The 24,521-nt window shown below is 33.8% G+C and overlaps 1 protein-coding gene and 1 long non-coding RNA gene across 3 annotated transcripts in view; one reads left to right on the top strand and one right to left on the bottom strand.

Annotated features, from left to right (window-relative positions):
- The window catches only part of LOC122570873, a 136,000-nt gene that overhangs the window by 11,787 nt on the left and 99,692 nt on the right, over nt 1-24,521 (top strand). For both annotated transcript variants that reach the window (XR_006317908.1, XR_006317907.1), the window contains exon 2: nt 5,241-5,342. This is a non-coding gene — a long non-coding RNA (uncharacterized LOC122570873). The remainder of the gene's footprint in view (nt 1-5,240; nt 5,343-24,521) is intronic.
- Nucleotides 6,160-24,521, bottom strand: part of LOC122570869 — a 232,518-nt gene continuing 214,156 nt past the window's right edge. Inside the window, exon 6 of the mRNA XM_043733768.1 lies at nt 6,160-6,440. Coding sequence (XP_043589703.1) covers nt 6,346-6,440 — 95 coding nt within the window. The 3' untranslated portion in view covers nt 6,160-6,345. The remainder of the gene's footprint in view (nt 6,441-24,521) is intronic.

The following is a 24,521-nucleotide window of genomic DNA, read 5'->3' on the forward strand; positions in this document are numbered from 1 at the left end:
TGTTTAATATATGGTAAACGTAGTTCGCGTAGGTATATCTATACAGTGCAAACAATCCCACGTCCTCTTCCATATCCCTGATATCGTTCTTAGTCGTTTAGTTTCCCCCGCGATGCGAAGAACGGTATGCGGGTCGATCGATCCGATCAACTGCTTCAACTTTTGTTATACGTTAATGTTTCTTCAAGTTTCTGAAGTTGTCATTCGGCGTATCTCTTGAATTATTGATTCTACGACTAAAAGATGGAGGTTAGAAACGGAGACAATTTCACTCGATCAACTGTTTCGCGATCTCTGTTTAATAAAATAATAAAGAATATTTTTCAACAATTGGCAACTTCTTAAAATGGTCTCGAAGTTCTCAGTTGAAGAAATAGATTATCGGTTGAACAATTGCGTGGCAAGAATTTTTTTAAGACCCTTAAATTATTTATGCATACGTATATTTTGGCAGCGACCAAGTAGCTATGTGATACATTACAATTGAATACTCTAAACCTATAAATTCCTATTTCTTTGAACAGAAATGAATTTCTACGAACACTGTTTTCGCTGTTAATCACAACAGACTACCCAGTACCATCGGTCGATTTGTCTACAACTATTGGTCTCCAATGTGTATCTATATGTTCTATACTTTGATAGCTAGAATTATAGTGACGACGAAGGCAATGACAAAAATATAAATGTAATTCTAGCGCAGAACAAAAATACAGTTTTGATAATCTTCATTTATCTTTCACTATCCTTTTATCTAAAGATCACAGGAGTATCCTATTATAGAACATTTAGATATCTACTTTTCTACTATCTAGATTCCGGAGTCCACTTAGTATAAATTATCGATAGAAACGTAATTCTCTCCGTTTATCGAACCGTAAACAGCTAATGCCTCGATTAATGGACGCTTCCTCCATTGAGCTGTAACACGCCATCTTGTTTTCACAATCTTAGCCCTAGATCTCTTTATAGCTTATTTTAAGAACAAATTGCGTCAGTTATCCAAATTAGATACAAGAGAATAATCGGTATGTTTCGCGTGAAAGGAGCGCAGTTGAACTCGAGGCACAGTCGTCCGTGCTCCCGTTGACCAAGATTCGGTGGATCAACATTTCGCTGTGTTTACTAAAGCGGAAGATGAAGCATTTCAGAGGCATTCGAGTACGATTGGTTTACACTTAACCTGACAATTTCGCGAACTGGAGTTGTTTCGTTGGTCGATCGTTTCCTATCACGATCGTTGCTATGAATTTCCAACGCACGTCGACGAATTTACACTTTCACGCTTTTGATGCGCATCGCAGATGATTCATCCACGGTGAACGTGAAATATGAAAGCTGGACTATTTGTTACAATATACTGGTCCGATAATCGAATTTCGCTAATTTTCAAAATATCAGCGACCGAAATAATGAACGTCGCCCTGAAATATCGGAAGAGCGAAGGAAATCTGCTACGAACGAATCATCGATTCAGTTCATCAAAAACCAGAGATCGGCTTCATTTTGTTCACTGCTCGCTTTGAATAAAATGCAGATGCAAACTATTTTTACATCTTTCGTTATAGACGAAGATCACAGTTATACGATATTTTCACGTGGAACGACTGGTGAAGCAAACAGATACCGAACAGGACAAGTAGTGGTAACAAGGATTCCGTGGAATCGGGCAGACGCGACGAAATTTGACGAGGATCACTAGGCTTGAAGTATCTTTGATCCGCGGCAGTGTGCAATAGTCAGCAGACACCACCGTACAGAGAGGGAGAACGAGTTCGAAAGTACAATCAATAAGCTCGTTGGCTGATCTTCTTTCCGGGGATAACTACCACTCCGTTTCCTGCTGGACGAGCAGTCTACTAGAAGTGACCCCGGTGCCAGGAATCTTCCGAACGGTCGATCAATAACCTGGACCGAGGAGAGGAGAACATTGACAACGCCGTGGGAATCGGCTGATAACTAATAACTCGGGCCTAACGATCCCTGTGGACCTGTGGCTGGAGAAGGAGTTGCATGTTCGAAGAAAAGCAAATTTAACCCTTTATACTCTGCCGATCGTCCAGTCGAGTGGTACATCTACTCACGGTCACTGGAACTGAATGCATGCTTTGCCTGTTCCCATTGTCTGCGGCTGTGACTGACTACAAAGAACATATCGCTGTTTCCTTGTTTTCCTTTTAAATTCTGCATACACACGTTGCACACGATGCAATGTTTATTCAAGTCGGCTATCGGAGCGTATCTGTCGAAAAATGTTTCTGTGCTCGTGCTCGGCTAAATATTGTATTTCGCGTATGGCTCTCGCTCTGTAACGATAGATCTTCCCGGTGGAAATGGAGCGTGTTAACTTTTTGTATGCGAGAATTAATTATATTTCTTTTGCTCCGTGGAGGATAAAATAGGAGAATTAGGACAATTGGTAGAGGTAGATCATTGAGAGAAATGGATCAGGTATTTCTCGAGTTATCTGTCAAATATGTTACACCATTTTTACTTCCACCGTAATTGGACATATGTTTATGAAGTTTATATTTTATTCCCGTAGAATTTCGAAAAAATCAATATTTCAATTGCTGATAAGAATAATATTCTTTTGTAATCAAAAGGATCATATCCTTTGTGGTTAGAAGGTGACGTTTCGTCATAAAAACTGGTCATAAAAATTGGTCAAAAGCATTAGTTTTCTTAAATTGGCTTGAGCAATATGGGAAAAAGTTTACAATAAAATAATCTCACAAATCTTATTCATTTGTTGCTTATTTTACGATGTAATCGGTCTGAGAGTTTAAACGAAATAATAAAAGAGAAGAACATGGATCTTTTTCGCTGCATATATCATTTCCAATTGGACATTGAGACATTGATTGGACATTTCCAATATACAATAAATTAATATTGTAGAAAGAGAGAGAGAGAGAGAGATTCCAATTTATGTTTGGTATAATAAACGTTAAGCGTTACAGGAATTTTATCGTAGGAGGACTATTATAAATGTTTAACAACGATATCTACCAATTTATAATTTTGTTTAAATACATCGTAATATATTTCTTACTCAAATATATTTTTACATGTTAACTCTTCATTTTCTTACGTTGTATTGTTTTAAGTGCTTAGCTTTTTCCTTCCAAGAAATTTTAGATACGAAAGTAACAATTCTCTTTGTCGCTGAAGTGATGCTATGCCTTAGAACGTGACACCAAGAGGTAAACAGGGTATGTAAAGGTGCTGGTCTAAAATTTGCCTACACGTGAATGCAGAAGAACGAAGGAACTTCAAAGTAGTACGCTTCAAGGAATATGCATAAAGTACTTTGAAAATTGTATTATACTCGGAATGATGATAATTCTTCCTGTCGACGTAAAATAATAATTTCTTCTTGTATAAAACTTTATCTTCCGACGTTTCGTATTATTCGAAAAAGAAAATATTATCGTAGACAAAGAAAAGTTTTAAGGATTATTTGACGTACAAGTATTTTAATCATTTGTAAATAGTAATACATATGTTTTTTAGTTTAATAACAATGGAAATAATGGAATTTTAGATAATTTGACATTTTTTAATTTTTAATCGTTTTATCTGCTTAATAATTAATTCCATATTTATATATTTAGAAATGGAGCAATTGTTTGTTTCCAAGTTCCCGTTTTTTCACTTTTTGTATAATTGTTATTAATATTATTCAAAGTATCTCTTTATTATCAAACGCAATATTTCACAATCTATAGGAATATTTCGTGCAAAAAGGATAATTGATAAGGTAATATAATAGCTGTTGAATACGAAATTTAACCGAAAAAGTGTAGAATATTAAATTATTCGATAAAATGACAAATTAAATGTTCCGTAATATGTTTTATACAACTTGATACTCGCATCAAAAATTATTTCGCGTATTCCTTTCTGATGTTATATTGTTTTATGTATTCGTTTTACATGATGTACTACTGGGAATTTTAAATGAATATTATCTGTATTTTATTAAAATGTATTTGACAACTAGACCGATATCGGTTAGCGTAACTTTAGAATTCTTAAAATGATTCATTCCAGAGTTTAATAGTATATTTACACTATTTACGGACACGCTAGAGGAATATTCCATTTTTATTTTACTTTCCGGTGTCTGAAATATGACTGTTACGATATAAAGATAACGTTTCGTTTGCTAAAAGAAAAGTAATTATTTTTGCGTTGTGCAGAAATGGAAGCTGTCTTCCTATATAAGAAATACAAATCAATAAATAACCATAACTAAAATTAAATCAGACCTGTCTCCGATATTATATATTTCTACCTATTTTTTTAGAAATTGATATTGTAATTAATTATTCCTAATCAAATTTCAAAATTCTGAACTCTGCTGAAAAAAAATAATTCGAGGAATGTTGCAGAGTTGAAAACAACCATGCCCGTAGACGAAATTAATTACTTTCAACAATAAAGCGCAGTCAGCTTTTTATACACGAATATTCTCGTTCTCCTTGTTGAATGGCAGACAGGTTCGAAAACGTGGTCGCACGCGAACATTATGCAGGATACAAAATAGGTTTTTGGTGGCATGATAGATTGTCGTGTAACTACGCGAAAAGGGCGTTATCGAAAGCTGCGTTGGGCAAGGCTCTTGACACCACTGAAAGATAACCAGCAGCCGAATAGCCTCGAGTCTGACGGCCCGCCAACCGGATGAAACTTAGATCACTTCCCTGCCGTTCCTGAAGATAAACTCTTGGAGATAAACTCGAGGATCTTGGAAAACCGCGGCAAGACCGATGGCTATGCTGTCTCTGCAGTGCATCGGGACCCGATTCTCCCTTTCGCTCTCTTCCAATTCCCTCGTCGCTGGGTTCTGGCTTCTGCACCCTCGTGTCTTCTGTTCTCTTCTCGAGACGGCATCCGTATCTCTTCAGATGTATCCATCCGGAGCATTCGCGGTATATCGTTCTGCTCTGCGTCAGCCTTACCCAGCCGTGAAAACTACCTCAACTCCTCTCTTCGATTATTTTATTATATTTATCGCTATAACCGAGCTTGCTTCTGCGATAGAGCTACGAACAATGGGGAAGTCAACAAATACATATTCAACAAAATTATACTGTGATGTATACTATTTTCAAGGATATTGATTTTTAAATATAATACAAGCAAGACTTGATAAATATATATCTGTTGTCATTTATAATTATTATTTTATGACTATATTGTTATCATTTTATAACTATTATCTTCCTTTTCAGATGGTCGAAAAATACGAAAGTTTAAAATATCTACGATTTCAAGAGGAATCTATCAGGAGCGTCATAGTTTGGAGAAAAATTAAGATGACAAATTGCTTTGGTGTAAGTACGTTAGAAATTTCTATTAATATAAATATAAGAAACATTTATAAGAACCACTCTGAAACACTCGTACGTTCTAGAAATTTAAAAACTTAACTATCTTACCGGTTATCTATTATAATTCTTTAAATGTTTATTTTCTGTTACTCTTTGCCACATGAATTTTTTTCTTCCCTTTTGTTAACTTTCTATTGAACATTAATGTGTATTATTCATTTATATACACATACTATTTCATTTAGTATCCTGTAGTGAATTTATCGTATCGAAAGTAGTGCTTCATGATTTATAACGAAGTATTTACGTGTCATTTTCATATAACTAGAAAGCACGATCGTACCTGGAACCAATTTTGATCTCGAACAAAACTGAATGATGTTCGATGATTCATTCTCGAGGTCATTTCACTTGTACGGTAAAGATCGAATAAATTTCGTTTTTGTAATATCGCAGATAGAATACGAGTCAATCGTTTTGGACGCTCAGTCGGCAGTAAACTCGAAATGGTTCTCGTCGCAAAGTATGCTATAAGCTCGATCGATCCCTGCATTTACCGCGACGTTTTATCTCGTTCTTCAGAATTATTTATTCCTTCTGAAGACGTTCGGACGAACGTCGATCCCGCGAAGTAGCCAGCCGCGCGTAAACCTACGTATTTTAAAAAGATAAAGAAACGAATATACGATCCATTGAACAGGGCATACGAGTTGTTATAATATGAAAAAGAATAATAAAAATGTTACCGAAGAATTCTCTACTTTGGGAATCTAATAAAGAAAAACGTAGTTACACAGTCCGCTGAGCTTGAATGCCTTGTTCCATGATAGAACTGTTCTAACTTCATTAGCCGATAAAACGATTTTCTTTTCCAATTTTATCAATTAGAAATTGGATACATACATATATGTTTTTATATGTATTTTTTATTCTATAGTTTTATTTTATCCTTTACAATAATTATACTTACGCATATAACATGTTAATACTACACCATTGACGAATATTATAGAAATTCAAATTCTGGATCTTCTTTTCTTTTATCACGACCAGCAATATATTTCATATCATGAAGAGAGTGGAGAAATTCAGGTTCGGCTCCTAAAATCAAACAAAAGGACAATTTTCGTAACATGAGATTAATTGACAGCGAATTTTATTGCGACAACCCTATAAAAAAAAAAAAAAAAAAAAAATTGCGACTTATCGAGTTCTCCTGCAAGTCTTCATATTTTATATATTTTTGAATATTGTCTGGATTCTATGAATCATGCACCTGTGAATTCTCCATAAATGCAGTGTACTAATAACTACACTTATTTATGATACAGTAAACCGTTTCCTCGGTCCTCGTCATGGTGACCACTAACTCTTAACGATATCCGTGATTTTGTTTGTGGATGTTAGAAGTCGAATACCGAGTTTGGCAGCGGCAGTGAACGTTAAACATCGATTAAGGTAATTGGCGGGTCGCGTTCGTTGCGGCTATTATACGAACGGGAACCGCAGCCGCATAAGCGAGCAAATTCATGGCTGTATATACGTTAAATAATCCGTTTAACGATCGACGCGGTTCAGCGAAGGCTTACCATCGATATAAAACGATCCTGGTTTTATTAAGCCACGTGACGCCAATTTATCCAGTATTTCTCTTCTAAGCTTTTTATCGCAACATATATCCGGTTGTTATTAATTATTCGACTTGCAATAAAAACAGCTACGTCACGTCGTTGCCGTTCGAGTGATCCGAATATGGTTCGGTTTTCACGCAGTATTAATCGAAGTGTCGCAAAGAGAAAGGAAAAAAAAGAACAATTCTTGTGGAAAGAAATAATAGAGCGAGTAAAATTGGTGACAAATGTACACATATTGATAGCAGTTAAAAAATGGCGAAACGATTATTAGCGAGAAATTTTGTATTTATTTTGGTCGATTCGGCATTTGCAATTGGGTTGAAAGTAGAAAAAGAGGCGGAAATTGGAAAATTTGAACGAAATAAACTGGTAAAAGATATGTATCTTCACGAAAATATCGTAACACTTGTGGGAACTGATTTGGAATATACTGTGTTACACAGAACATTTTGTATAAGATGCGGCATGATACAATTAACATGATTACATTGGTAAAGTTTAAAATAAATCAGACAATATACATATATTGACGTTATAAGATATTTATTACATTTTAGAAAAGTCAATTTTTTAGTCACCTTTTTACAAAATTATTGAGACACATTTATTGAATAATTGAAATCAATTACCCATTATATCAATAAGCCTTATGTGCTACTGAAATGTCAAATGTTTTTCATATAATGCACAGAATATATTCATAAAAATGTTCTATGTCAAATGTTTGAATACTTTTGTGAGTCATGGTGTATGTATATCTAATGTATACGAAGATCATATTAGGTGAGGCCATTTATTTCGATTTTATGCTAATGTTTCTCTTAGAGCATTACAAGTCTTTTTATTTTCGACACGAGAACGAGATTGAGATATAAAATTCGAGGATCGTAGCAGTATTAAAGTTCTCCCTTTGTAGTATTCCGCAGCTGGATTTTATATGTTTAATCTCTCATCATAAGTACAAAAATATGATCTCTTTCTGAGAAATAATTTTTAATATAATTTTACAAATATTAATGTGCTAAAATAATAAAGTTTTATTCCGGTACATTTTTTTGAGATTTAGTAATTTCTTAAGAGATTAACAGCGAGGAAATGAATTAATTTCTTTCGGAAAATCGTGTCTTTCTATTTAAACGGGGAATATAATGTAGAAAAAGAAGGAAGTAGAAAAAGAAAGAAGTCAGCGATGATTAAAATTCTTCATATCGCTCCGAGATTACGAAATAACTTTTAAATGACTTTATAGGTGCCAAGCATTCTTCGAGCACCCGATTAATGTTAAGAAATCAAAACATTGGTATTTGAAAGATTTTTAAACATTTCGTTATGCTATTAAATAGTAATATTCCACGTGTTTAATGGCAATTGCAATTTCCAAGAATGCACATATATGTACATATATCGGCCGGACATTTCACATATGCCGTTATCTGATAATAATAGCTTAGCTTTAAAGCGGTGGATAATAATAGAACTGATATTATGATAATACAAGCGGGAAACTGGCTTTAACCGCTGAATACTTTTCATCGGTATTGTTCCTTCCTCTTTTTGAGCGGGTAGAGTTCTACGAAATATCAAAGTACTTGAAGAGATAATTTGACGTTAATTAGTGAATTATTATTGTGAAAAACATGCAAAGCAAGCAAGTAGCTGTTTGTTGCTGATAGATATTCACTCGAATATGCACAAAGGACAGATAGAGAAACTGTATTTCGTTGTTATTGATTCAATGATATTCAAAGGTAATTCAAAGATAGTTGGAAGGAAGAGAATCAGGATTTGTATTCAAAACGAATAAGATCTAGCCATTTTCAGACATCTTTCATATACATTAACAAGACAGAACATTAACAAGTATATTTGAAACGTTAAAATGCTACAATTAAATACATATAAGAGGTGACAAAAAAAAAAAAAAGAAAAATTTCAAGAGAAAATTGATTAATGTTATGCTGTGTTTAAAAAACAGTTGTTTCAGTAAATCATCATTTTTATCATATGATGCAACGTTAAAATAAAGAATTGCGTTATTATATCGTCTCTCGAGGTAAATTGATTCGAACTGACCAGATTTTTATACTTTTTTTTACGAAATTTGGATAATTTTATTTACAATAGGTAATTTAAAACTAGAAAAATTTGGAATTAAATTAAGAATCTTTGATAGACTATAAAATCTCGTTCTTTCAATCTAATTAATTTAATAATTTAAGCTAATTAAGCTAAATAATTTAAACTAATTAATTGACTGACGCATATTGATTAAATTTCTTACTGCTAGATTATCAAATAACACTATTTCTAAACAATGCTTTCGCGATATTCTGTTGTTTTTTAAGCGAAATAACAATGGAACTGGATTATGAACAGCAAAATGAAATTTCATGACATTTTTAAATTGCCTGCCTGTCTACACCTTTCGCTCATTTATAATACTTCGTGAGAAGGCGAAAGAAAATACTAAACAAGTAATTTAAGTAGCGAGCAAATTAAATTAACAATTAGCATATGACATAATTTCACTTCTGTGAATCGAGTTTCCAAGAAGCTAAATTAATTTCCGTCTTCTCACATACTTTATTTTAGAAATGTTTTTAACGATTTGTCGACAAACGACGCGAGCAAAGCGACGACATAAGCTTGCTATTCTAAAAGTGGAAACTAGTCGTTACAAAACGGAGGTTTTTTTAAAAATGAAATTATACATTCTTTTAATTATAATTTGTTAATTAAACATAAATCGATGTCATATGCAAGAAATCATCAGTTTTGAAAATATTTTAATTTCAACATATCGAGCATTCTAAATATAGTTAAAAACTTTACATTAAAATTAGATTTACTACAACGATGGCAGAATGATCAATTCTTAATTTTTCTAGATACACACGACCCCTTTTTTGGTATTTGAAAGGCTTCTGTTCAATTTATCAGTAAAATCTTGTTGTTCTCTCTGCATTACCCATCCTTCAATTTTAATTTCTTTGATAGAAGTCTTATACGCTGGTTGTTTGCTTTAGATATTAGTTTTAGTATCAACATTGTCGACACATTAATACGGTCACAAATGTTCTGGAAGTTCCTTAAACGGAACAATCCACCATGTGCAATAAGACAAAGCATCTTACAAGTGAATGCTCACATAGCGCTATAGTTTATTTGACGTATTCTTAGTCGAGATCTAGGAATATAATACGAAAATCGATCGCTTCGAAGGCGTTATACGATCCGAAGATTTAATTTATACGACGGAGAAGCATGCGAAGCTTTGTGGACGAGTGCGCCACGAAACGAATTACGCGCGGCGAGTATATAACACCAGCAAACAGAACTGAATTTCAATATTGTGTCGTGAAACGGACCAGTAAGAGAAAATCACGCGACATTCTCGGAAACTGAACATACCCGTTTTATCGTTCTTCGTCGCTGATCCTGGAGTATACAGGGATGCGTAGTAGGAATTTCTCCAACGCGACAAGCGTGCCTTTGTTCGAGAAATTTTTTTCACGAATATATTCACCTCGGCTTCCTGAAGTTTAGACATGCATTCGATTTCAGCTACCGATAAACTCATGCAATCGAACATAATCCGCGTACTCTGATGTGATTGATTGAGCGTTATTTATCGATTTTGTGTGCGCTTTTGTATTAATTCCCAATGTCTATTTTAATCCAGGAAGTAGACTAGATTTTCATGTCCAGAATATTAAAGGATATATAAGCTTCTCAATTTTGTTATCCAGATGCAAAATCGATTTTCAATTCTTAAAGAACGAATGATTTATTTTAATAACTTCGTTTAACACTGGGAGGTTAAAGAACATTTAAAAACATATTTGTGATATATACATTATCGCTGTTCTTTACCTTTCAATTTATGAAGTTGATTAATATGGCTTCTGAACGATTCATATAACAGTAATCAGACGTAAATATAATAAGTACCTATTTAATTTCTATTGGCTTGTATAAAACTTCTGGAGAGACTTTAAAATTTAATGATAAAATGAAAAATAAATTAAACGGTATTGCATTACATTTGTATTAATTCTAAGAAATCGTTTCTAGTAGCAAGAATTTTGTAATATACCAAAGTGTTAGATATTTTGAAAATTTTCGAATATTTAATTATATTCATTAATTGAAAAATATGAATAACTCCTCATAATAAAATTAATAATTCTTTCTGTCAAACATCGTTAAGAAATAATGAATACTTTTTTAATAAAAAAATTCATATTAGTACATGATATATGCGCATCGTAGTTTCTCATATTAATACTAGAGTAACCTCACCGTGAAAGTATTAAAAATCATTTTCACTCAAATTTATCGTATTCCCTTGCAAACTAGCATTAACTGTAAGTTTGTTCGTTCTTTTTCACGAACCGAAGTGGAACAAACAGAATTTCATTTTGAAGCGTTTCATCACAAACTTCGTTTTCTACCGTTAACGAGATAAAACGTTCGAGGGCCGGCAACCAACTGCATTCTTCATTTTCAAGGACATTAATCATTTTAAAGCGTTTTCGCTGGAACCGATTTTCAGATCGTCTCGAATATCAGAGACGTAAAACCGGTACTTTTATGTGGACAACAGGTCTTGTAAACAGCATTGCCCTGTTATTCGTCTATTTTATCTTTCTTAAAAGCTTCTCGTACAATATCAAGAGCGGAAAGAGAGAGAGAGAGAAAATTCCGTATGAATCGTTTGGTGGATTACGTTCATTTCAAACGGAACAATAATATCGTTGAGCAATGTCAATTTATAAAGAAACAATATCCCTTCAAAGCAATTATAACGAAGCAATATTTTAGTAAAATAAAGAGGAAAAAACTGGATATTCGTTATTGAGATACGATTTTAATTTATCGAATTAATCGAAAATTGCACATTAACTACATATTTAAGTACTAGATTCAATATTTCAAATTATTAATATGGCAATGTGTTATAAGGAGATAAATATCAGATATTAAGAGATGTACGTAAATACATGATAGATTTATAGAAATTCAACGATATATATAACACGTAATATGTATGTATGTTACATTTCTCAATATTATCACCGGCGGTGGTCAACTTGAGGCTCTACTGAATCTGAATTCCCTGAAAAATACAATATTCCGAATGTAACGACACGATAGAATGGATGGATGCTCATATCGTTTGAACCTTTGACCTGATGAAGTTAGCTTTTCAATCGCGCATGTAACAGAATGCCCCGCCTATTTCCATACATACATACGTTACGTACGGATTTTTTTTATCAACGCAAACTGTTCGAAAACTAAGGCTGGGTCAGTTATTCAGCGTACCTGTTGCCTGCAGCAATCCACTTTCACAATTCTCTGATCACTGAAAGGTATAAAATCAAACTATCGTTTCGGCTTTTGAGTCGTTAGAAATGGATCTATACTTTTCTGCGAGCGCACTCTTGTTTCCACGCAGAGAATTCTTGAAACAATCCTGGTTTTCGTTCTATGAATTCAATCCATTCATCTCATCGAAAAAACTCCTACGAATTGCTACCTCGGAGAGTTGAAAGCTTCGATTTTCTTTGTATCGAAGTTTGGAAAAGAACTGTTTCAGAACGATGTTTTTGTTTGGATGATTTGAACGGTATTAAAAATTGAAGTTTCAAAATGTCGACTCATACGGTTGAGAAATACGTTTTAGTTATAACATATTACCTACGTAAAGATAATAAGATTTCAAAGCTTCGTAAAGATATTACTGTTCGTGGAAAAAATAGATGATCCATTATAGTAGCAGCAAACGTTTGTTAGTTATTATCTAAAAATCGAATCAGTCGTTTCGTCGCTTCATGTATATCGCTTTAAAAGTATTATTTTTATTATAATATACCAACTTATCCACGAAGTCTAAATTACATACGATTTCCTGCCCCTCTACTAAAATAATTTCAGGAAAGAAGAACAAGAGATTCAAAAAATAAAATGATACGACATTACGTTTTGAACGACATATAAATTAACACTAGAAATGAATAAAAGTATGATCGAAAGTACCGCTATCGTCGTAAGGGGTTGCGACGATAAATATACTCTTCTAACCGTGTATACATCCGGATTAAGTGGTATACTCAAAAGGAGTCGGATCTTGGTTATTATTAATGCGGCAAATTACTCAGCGAGTTCCGTTACGTCTCCGAACCCCTTCTTTTCGTGGTATTCACTATTTCCACGCGCATCTTTCTCTCGCGGCATAGCATAAATTTATAGCGGCGCAAAAGGCTCGTCGAGACGAACACGATCGTAGAAGAGAAGAATCCTCCGCTCGTTTCGCATAATATCTGGCGAAGTGAGCGCGCGTAAACCGGCGTTGCTCATCGCTCAAACGATGACAAGTGATGCTGACTGATGTTCGCCGCGGTGCGGCACCCCAATCGCCTCTTCTTCCTTCTGGCGCCCGACGCCCTCGATCTTCGTGAGAGGAACGGCTCCTAATGGACTGTGTTGGGAAAAAACGCGTCCAGACCATAGTCCAAGCTGTAGACGCGACATCATTTTAACGGTGTGTACGAGTTCCCGGTTAAAAGGGAAAGCCTGTGACCTGAGGACTCTCCAAGACGTATACATATGATTTTGATCTCAAATATTGATAGATATGAATGAAATCGTTGTCGAATATGTTAGGGATAGTGTACAACACGATCCTGTATAACTATTTCTTTGAATATTATTGTTTTAAGAAGTACATTATTTTCCCAAACCGCATTATACGGGGGCAACTTTTTGATCGTATTATACGAGTACCGCGTTATGCATGGTTCTATTGTGCGTATTAGGGACATCTTAGAATTTTTTAGACAAACAATGATGAGAGATATCGGTATTAAGAGAGCTCGATGAAATTCTTAGAATTACAGTATTAATATTTTTACCACATCACATAGCTGATATTTAAAGAATCATCAAATTTGCATAATTTGGAAGTTGAATTTATTGCACAGCTAACAAATTAAGACTCATCTCGAAGTAGATAAAGCGAAGAAGGAATTTTCTTCAGAAGAATGTAGGGTAACGAAGGACGAGTTCATAATCTACGACGAATGACGTTGCATGGTAAAATCCTGCTATTACGTCGCCGATTCTTTCGTAGTTCGTACAATTGTTTATTCGATGTTTCATTATCTATCTTGACGGTAAAAAGAGTTTATATTGTTGAACTGAATGCTACAGTCCGATTCTGCATCGACGTAGCGCGATTCGTTCTTCTTCTTCTCTTTTCTCTTCTTCTTTTTCCCCTCTACAGCCCCGTTCTCGTTTCTCTTAGCTCATATTCGAGAACCAGGGCACAGGGAGGCTGGGAGGGCCTGCTATTATTCCAGGGAATCACTTTATTCCGATTATTTCCAATCTGCCGGCGATAGGTGGCGTTTTATGTGGTCATGGAGCCAGCTGACTCGATTGCTAGGATGGTTACTGGCTCTGCTCGTTGGCTGAGCTGTTAGGCAAGGAAAAGGGTTCATATTGGCAGAGTCAACGGATAGTGAAGTTAGTGGGGTGAAATCTTTCTTCTTTTGCGATTGGTAATGAAATAGTTACAAATGGTATTGTAGATATTCATGAAGAATTAAAGGAGTTTACTCAGTTTATATTATCCACGCTTTCTATGTGAATGGGGAATAGACTACTTTATCTTCACTTTATCTTCTCATAGTACAGATCGTTAGGGAAATCAAGACCCTAGTGAAGTAGAATATTGTACCCCTAATAAGGAGAAATCATAAATGAAGGACAAGTTTGTAATAAAATTTTACAATTTGATGATTTTATAAAATGGGCTTCAAAGTTCCGAGATAAAATTAATTCCACTATCTCTCTCTTAATTAAAAAAATCTACGTAGTTCCACTATTTTTTAAATATCTATATTTTTCATAGTTTAATCAGAAGCAATTCTGCTTGATAAGTAAAAATGTCGAAATTTTTACAAAACAAGATTGGTTCGCAAACGAATGCAACCATTCGTATGCTTTTGCGAACGTTGACTGTAACTGGACCCACTTCAGCACCTCCGCAAATATTGATTTTAGCGAAAATTGGTTCGGACGAGCGTTGCACGATTCAAAATGAGCTATTTAAATTTTTTTATCACTTGTCATTTGACCAATCTACGTTTAATCGAAAACCATAATTTTTTAATAAAAATTTTCACTCTTTCGTAGTATTATTAAATTTAACATTATTAAATATCTTTATAATAATTTATACATATGTATCATATATGTATGTTACCATATATGTGTATATATATATGATGTATGTACTATCACTGAAAAGTTTATAATCACTTTTAATATGTACGATTTACCACAGAAAATAAAATAAAAATTAATATAAAATAATGTATTTTGCTATTTTATACTTTTAGTAGGTTTATTAAAAGATCTATTGTATTTTTTACACCTGATTTTTAATTTCGATTCCATGAATTATAGAATTTTCCAACTTGAAATTATTTCAACATACCTTGCGATTTATAATATTGATACCATAATCGAATAACCAAATTCACTTTACACATACAAACATTATCGATACCTTTAAAGTTCTTTACTAATCTTTACGCACTACGCGTTGCGCAAAAATCACTTCATATAAGAGAAATATTCTGAAATATTCTCTATTCACACTCATAAAACCTGACATATTCATTGTAATCAGTCTAATTCATAAGTTAAGACTTTAAAAGCGTGCAACGAACAGTAAAATTTACTTGAAAATTCATTGAAAAATTCCGTGTCTACCAGCATGGTAATTAATTTCAATGAAATATTAACATAAAACCTTCCAGTGATAAATTCAATCGAAATATTCCATACTTATTACTCTAAATATTATTATCCTACACTTATCGCGTATTGTAAATTTAAAACTATTTTAGAAAGCAGAAATCTCTCGTTTATTTAACCATACACAGGGTGTTCCTTGCAACTGAACCAAGGTATACATATGTAGCTTTGAAACGGTAAAAAGATTTTTGTAGATAAAATTAGGAAAGACGTAACGCACTACCTTCGCTCGCATTTCTCTTTTACCCTTTATACAAGTTCGATAAAATTGAAATTAAAATATCTTTCAAGCTAATCTACTGTGATCCCAATCTCATTTTTAAAAGCTTTATTTTATTGTTGAAATAAAAAATAAATTAAGAATCTCGGGAAACTAATGTGTTTTTTATTATTTTACAAAAGAAGCCTTAAATTTTATAATTTCTCCTTATTTCGTAAAGAAAGACTGAAGTCAAATAGTTAAAATTGAAAGAAATCTCTAATTTTCTCTGATCAGCGAAATAAGCCGAGCCACTGTTTCCTGCGTTCTTTCAAAAGCACAGGTTGCAGCAATTGTTGCATCGTTGTTATTCATGTTCGAACGCGAGAACACCGTATTGCTGAAAGAAACAAAGTCGTTGTTAGAATAACGTTACCAACGAGCGCGTAAATATTCTGTGCTGTTCACGGCGCTACCCGAAATCAATATATCTTTTTTCATTGAATTGCTAGTTTCCGAGGCTTTATGTACTTTATCCAATGCTGGAATTTCGCAACCGCGAGATTCGAGCCGAGAGAATCGACGATTCTATGCTGGCGAACACTGAACATCTTCCGGCCAAGGGCTGATTCAGTAGTAAAGTTCGAAGCCACAGTCGTGAAAGAAGTATACAAGGAACGAAGATCCCCTTCCCACCCACGGAGCCGACCAGTCTGATCCATGAAAAGGGCCAACTCCTCGTTGAAACGAGGCTTCTTACGAACTCCCGTTACGGACCTTCGTGTAGTTCCTCGGGCTTCTTTTACGGCCAGTGAAAAACAATTCGTCTCGTATAAAACGACTCGCCATTTCTAAAGCACATTGCTAGGCTCGGTCGCCTACGAATAGAAACATACTTGTCTGTTTTTCTTTCGACGCTGAATCGTGAGCTTCCTCTAGCACGATCGATTTGCACACGTTTCGGAATTGAGGGCTGCAACGTTTAACACGCATCGGAATAAAGAGGATACTGAGTCTATGGGGTGCCGCGTATGAAATGATATATTGTTCTGATTGTATATTAAAATTGTAAGTTCCTATTTCTTCTTAGGAATTGTCAACGAAGTGTAAATGTAAGTGTCTTTGATTATGACACTCGATAAGAGTTATGTTTTCCTTTGGATACGTGTACGAATATACGGATCGATAATGTCACGCGTGTCCTTCGGAAATTTTAATTACATTGAGATTGAAATGATTATTAATGTTGTCGAATTTGTTTTTGTATGTTAAATAAAAGTAGACAAAAATATTGATAGATGTTCATGTAAATAAATATTATGACTGAGTTGTACCGATGATCGAAATCTTCTTAAGAGATGACCGTAAACAAAGATTTTATCTGACATTATATGTGCCCTTTGAAATAGTGTCAGTTCCCGAGAAATGTTTTCATATAATATCATACAAGAGATACATGTATTCAAGTAACCCTACTTATGTGTAGGTCTAACTTTATTCTAGATAATTGATGTAAAAGCACATAATTCTATTCTACATTATTGAATATAGGTGTTGTTAGAAGCATTTAATTTTATTATACACAGTTGATAAATGTTTAATTAACAAATATCAGGATAAATCAAGTGTTCTAGTCTACAGCCTATAGTCTATGGCCCTATAATAATACGTTGCAATTTATAAATTTTCTAATAATTTTTCAAGTTTATATAATCCTTATGAATTAGCCTAAGGAGTGGGTGAATAACTCTAATCCTAACCATAACAGTATCTTAGATATGCATTTTTAAAAAAATGAATTTAGCATTTTCTTAACATTATGATACTGTACCTTTTTAAATCGAAGAAGCAGCATCTAAATACATCTATTGACGAAGTTAATGGCATATCATTGAACAGGAAAAGGTGTACAGAGTAGAGTGTTTATTCGTTTTCACTCTGTTCACGCTGTAACAGGCAGCTGGTCCAATGGCATCGATTATCCGATAGCTTCGTAGAGTTGAAAAAATCAGTGACTCGAGAAATCGTGTGACCATGATCTGGTTTGGAATTCTCAAACGGCTTTCTGTCCGATTCACGCCGCAGCTTTTGATGCTTTTTCTCAAAGTGTACCCGTCACAGGTTGGCATCGTTGGTTTGCATTAACCGTACCTTTGATTCATGGCTAATTAAAGCTTGAGAAGTGCTCGCCCGCGTCGAACATTGCTTCATCTTGTTTCTCTTCCTCTATTGCCACCTTATATATATATATATATATATATATATATATATATATATATGATGTATATTATATTATATATATAATATAAATCTTCGACAATTTTACGAAAAGCATTTGCATTATATGTCTTCGCAAAATAAAAAGTGTAGATCTAATTTCATAATCCCGGTGTTTTAAAGAATATACCATTCTTAACCGAGTCGCACAACGTTACAAAATATCTCGAGTTTCAGCAGAATATTTTTGCATTGTATGATTTCTCGTTTCAATACTATTGAAAGATCTTGTTAGAATAACGAACGCTTTCTTTTGCCCGGTAAAACGAGAACAAAATTGAAATATAAAATTTCAAGGATCGCAGGAAGATTAAGGCGAATATCTTTTCATACAAAATATTCAGCTGATGTTCCATCTCTTTCCATCCACTTGTATCCCGTTTTACACATGCACCGCTTTACCTAGCAGAAACGAGTTTTCGGAGCGCTATACGCATAACACAGAGCGTATACGCCAGCGTGCACCACCGTTCGATTAGCGTGAGAAATTTGAAGGCAGAATATCAGCGCAGCAAGGTTTCCGGTGGGCAAGAGACACGACGATTTATACTGTGGCTTGACGGCGGAGCGTGGCGTCGGTCGGAGGCCATTGAGGAAAGCTTTCGAGGTGATCGAAGCTCGTTGTAGCAACGATATATTCTAGCCAGTTCGATGCTTCTCCCACCTCTATTCCTCGCCGTCGTCGAAATACGATCGGGACGTTACGATCGGGAATCGAGGGTGAAAACCGACTTCGGGTATACTTGCTACGCCGTAAAATGTATGTGAGCTCATCCACGTGAATGTACGCCTGAATATCTACAGGGTGTCTCGTTTTAATCTACGCAATTATAAGAGTAATTCTCAGATTGAGAATTTTTATGCAGATGTATATTTTTATGAACGCGTATGACGTTCACTCGTTAAATATCGTAACGAGTATCGTATCATGTGAATATTTGACGTATTTTCCCATATTTGTGCATCTTTTAAATTTTCTATAAGTGCACAGGCATCTGCAGTCCATTAATTACGAAACTAACGAGGGATATCAGCGAAATGTGATACGTCGATTTTGATGAAACTTTGAATATTCATAGTTTGTAATATATCTTTTTTATCGGTAATCATTCATATTTAGGGGATGGAAATGAACCTTAAAGTTGGAAGTTGAAAGCATACTTTCTGGAATGTCTTGTGAAGTATTAGAAGAATTGTGTCAGTGGGTAAATTTTGTATTTTTGAATGATGAGTATCGTGGTTGAAATTTCGCGGCTGGCGAATTTATGTGATTGGTTTTAATATAGTAAGATCATCTTTGTTTAATACAATTTTAAATATAGAGTACACCAATCTTTGTTACTAGCCGAATTAGTCGTATTTACATATCGGTCATCCAATTAATTTATTTTATATATTTATATTACAATTTCCCTCCCTCGAAATAAAATAAATTCTATTTCAAATAACTGATAGTTTAAAGTGAGACACCCTATGTATCATTGCATCCAGTCGAATTCTGACCGAAAGGACACTTCTCGTCGAGTAACGTGATTTCACGAAACTGATTATCGCCGTGACAATTGCGGCACGAAGATACGGACCGGCAGAGAAAATAGAATCGATTTAAGAGCTCGAACATGCGCTGACTCGGCAGCTATAATTTATGTTCTACACGGATGGTTGAAAGTTAGAGAGCGATGGTCACCTACGGATTCGAATCGTTTGAATAATTGAATTGGAATATGGCGAGTTTTAAACGCCGTTCAAAGTTTGGGATTTCTACGTGACTTTTTTTAGAAACAAACGAACGATTCAGGAGTTTGTTTCCAGCTGAAATTATAGATATTAAAAATTGATAAATATTGAGATTAATATTTGAAGGATTTTTTGATCGAATTAATTTTAAAAATATTTTTATAAATAAATTAACGATTTGGAAGTTCATAGAGGTCTTCAGCTGTCACGAAATATCGATGAAAATTGCAGTTATAAAATATGATGTTAAAAATTATAGGATTTGGAGGATATAAGCAAATTTATTCTCGGATGAATTGATTTTAAATGACATATTTCTTTAAAAGATTTTGTTGAAAGGAGTTTTAGTGAAATATAAATTACGTTATATTTATTCCATTGATTGACATACTTTTGCTTTTAATTTGTTCAACCTGTTTTGCTTACAAATTGCATTTATCAAATTTTTATTTCATTTAAAATGCTAAAATTATTCGGGAAGATTATTCGTCGATTAAACGTTCGTATTCAAAAGGGCGATTTTCAATCATGTTTGTAAGCTTTAAAATTGTGATAAATAATTCTTCGTAATGAAAACGATTTAAACGTATAATTAAATTTTTGCGAATATTTGGAATAAGAATGGCTTTCAAACTTGTTGCTTGGTGATGACTGAGGTTTAGTTTTGAAAAATTTGTAAAATTAATAATACAACATTATATTTGGAAAATTTAAATTTATTGTAAACGAATAACTGTAAAATTATACTTTCACAAGATTCTAATAACACAAATTTTCTACCCATACTATTCCATACTTTATCTTCGTAAATCTTGCAGAAATAATTCTAAACATGTAATGGATACAATATTTATTTTTTATTTCTCTCTTTATCCGTAGCATATGTAAAATGTATTTTATAAGCATTCTTCTTATATTAATCTTAAAACATATTGAAACAATACATTTATAAATTATACATTCAAAATATTACATAAATTATTTTACATTTATCAAGTAGGTACATTTCAATTAATTGTGCACTTATAGTCAAATTTGATATACATATATCTTAAATATGAATCAAAAAGAAGCAAATATATTTTCATATGCGTTTCTATTTCTTCTACGCACTCTAACGTGAAATAAAGTCTATGCATTCTCGTAGACTTATCAAAAAATAAATGAAAATTACATGTACATTTCTAGCTCGGTGTAAACTATACATTTGTCTTACATGTACATATCTGTGTATATACATATAATTGCACCGGAGAAACGATCTCTTTGCACTCCAAATATACTTTTGCATGAAATGACTATCGTTCTACTTCCGTGGTGTCCAACAATTGTGTACATCGCGATTTAAAAAAGTTATAAGACACGTTTCGGTGTTGAACGAAGTAGAAGTAAAACAATGTCAAATACGTCTTATGCGATTTATAATATGGAAAATGATTACACATCTAATAAAATAAAATTTCAAAAGTTATGCCAGCAGGAAATGCATAAAAATTCCAAGTCTATTGATAACTTAGCAAGAAGTAGAAGAAATAGAAGAAATTTTAATTTTGAGACATTTTTATATCTTGATAGTATTTAAGATCATACAATCGCCTGTAAAATTCCAAACATGTAGAAAGTGCTTGTTACATCGATCAAATAAATCAATGAAAACAAATGAAAAGCATCAGCCGAAAATTCTGACGAATTTCAACGATCATCGTTCGTTTGTAAATTCATCCTCTATATGCAATATAAGTGCAATATTTTCTAAATTCGGAGTGCAAAGTGGAGTGAAACGTTATCTCTCTACAAATAGTAAGCGTGTATCGGTACAAGTATACATACGTGTTCACGTGCTATTCACAGAAAGAAAAACTGGAACTTCGATCGAATCACAGAGATCGCGTGAACCTAAGAAACGCGTGGGGAAATCAGATCGCCGCGTTTCTCTAGCCCAAGGAACTTCTCTAATTCCTTGGAACCCAACGAAGCGAATAAAGATTAAAGGGTTTCCTGTTCGACGTTATTCGTCATTCGACAAAGACGAGAAGTGTCGTCGAGCGCATTGCAACTTGAAATTTGATGTTTCACGATTGAAACCATCGTCGTCGTTTCTGCTGATATGGAGACATTGTTCTCGGAATTTGTGGTGGAAAAGTGGACGTGGTAAATACTCACACACATGTAGACGTGTGGACCGTAGTCGGGTAACCGTGAGCATGTGCAAATTTACATTGAGAACCAGGTGGAAGACCTATTACGCTCTTTTCCGTATGGCTCGGACGTCGCGGTGTACGATGCTCGTGTACACGAGCACACAACGCCGCGAGATGCGCAAAGAAACGAATCTACGTGTAAACTCAATGTGGCTTGCTCGCCACGGGAAAACGCCGGGATAGAAAAATAAGAGGAAATGATGAAAGGAGAACGGTACAAAGCGTAGCTGGAATTCGATTGCCCGGAGAACGTTAGAACGGAGTATTGTTACACTGAAAAACGATTCGAGTATGTGGTTCAGGGAGACTTTGAATTACTTCCGACAAACTGATATCGTGCGCCATTAAGTTAAAGAATTAGAGGGTGAGAGAGTCTTTTGTAGGCAGAGACTGAATTATTGTCTGTGGACTGTCGTTGAATTTTGTTACGTTGTGAGTCACAAGATGAGTTGAAATTGTATGTTTCTATAATGATTTAGAAGGGAATTTATATGTATAAATATATACTTAATATATGGCTCAAATTATAATAGATTAAAAATTAAAAAAAAAAGATCTAAATGGTTAGGAGCTTATATCAGAAGAACCAAGATTCTTAGAGTAAGATGTAACCTCGGATTTACAATTAACTAAAATATTTTTCTTAACAATGCAATGAATGTAAATGGAGAAAGCGATTTAAGATTAGCTTGTAATTTGTAGGACAAGTTTAGGGAAATTTACCAATTAAACAAATTATATTACCTTCAAATATTACCATAAATATAAAAAAGAAACAAATTATAATATTACAAACGAATCTATGTTTTTTTACCGGAGGTGCTTGATATTTAAATATTCCTCTTTCATCTTAGGACAGCAGCAATATATGTAAACTCTGAATCATATGTATATTTTCAAATGCCTTGTTCCAGATTGTCTGATATACATTTTCCACGTATTGTCGTAATTCAACTATGTATTATGGCCGAATAAATTAAGTTTGTCCGTATCTATACGAAAAGATCAGAATTACATTTTACATCAAAAGATTTTAGAATTTATGTAAATTGAACATCATTAAACATTTCTTTAAATCCTATATAAGATCACTGTGGAGATTATTCTTTATATACAACAATTTTTAAATGTAAAATAACGTTTATTGAAAGAAATTAAAATCGCAATTATGTAGAATGAAATTCGTAGTAAAGTAAACTGCCAATTCATTATTTACCCCTATTCATTAATGAATTATTGAAATTGTTGATTCATTGTTTATACTAATTAATTAAGGAATTGTTGAAATTACCGTTATCGCATTTTGTATAGAAAGTTTTATTCAGCATTCAACTACAGCTGAACCATTGCTACCGCAAGTTCTCAATGCGCAAATAACATGTTAGTGTATTTATAGTTGTATCGTGCTGTATCGTAATATCACTGTAGCTTCGTTAATACCAATGATGCAAATTAATGGTAAGTAAGATAATACAAATGGTAGAAGACAATGGTAACACTGTTATTGCTTACGAACATCAGAGTATTCAAAACTACTTATAATATACAAAGATTTTTTACTTCAAAGAGATATTATGTGTACAAATGTGTCTACATAATAACCAATATTATTAGTGATTTAGCAAGTTATATGTTTTATACGAATGTTACTATTTCATTCTGTTTCTATTCCATTTCAACCCCCAATCTTCCTTGTAAGGGATTATCCCTAAAATTTCCAATAAACGATGTTCCAATAATCGATCGTTCTGTTAATCGGTGTTCTGATAATTGAGATTTTGACTAACTTGTAGAATGTCATCAATAATATTGATTTAATCGCGTGAGATCCTCAACATAATACAGTTAAACGAAATAATATCAAAGAAGAAAATTAAAATGTCGTAGCAATCGCAAGCCTATACGTCACTAACGAATATATCACGCTGTTATTCCTGAAATGTATTAAATACTCTTAAATTTGCTTTTTAAACTCAGTTTACTGAAAAATAAATCACTTTACTCGCGTATAGAAACCAAAGAAAGTTATTTTATGTTTCTCACATTCCATCGCTATCCTTGGCACAGATTTCACATTTCAATGTTACCAAGGAGAAATATATTTTTGCGTACATAACGGAGCGATAACACAAAAGAATTCAAGTTGCACGCTCTTAACCTATTTCAGCTACCAGTGGTTGTCGATCGTTTCTGGTACGTTACCACGATAAAATTGTTTGAAAAATTTACGAGAAGCCAAGGTAAATAGCCGTCGAACGCGCGAACCAGTTAGCCAAGAAAGAAAGGTGTTCCGGATAAGGGAAGA

The sequence above is a fragment of the Bombus pyrosoma genome, linkage group LG9, assembly GCF_014825855.1.
Source record: "Bombus pyrosoma isolate SC7728 linkage group LG9, ASM1482585v1, whole genome shotgun sequence".
In the NCBI taxonomy this organism is placed as follows: domain Eukaryota; kingdom Metazoa; phylum Arthropoda; class Insecta; order Hymenoptera; family Apidae; genus Bombus; species Bombus pyrosoma.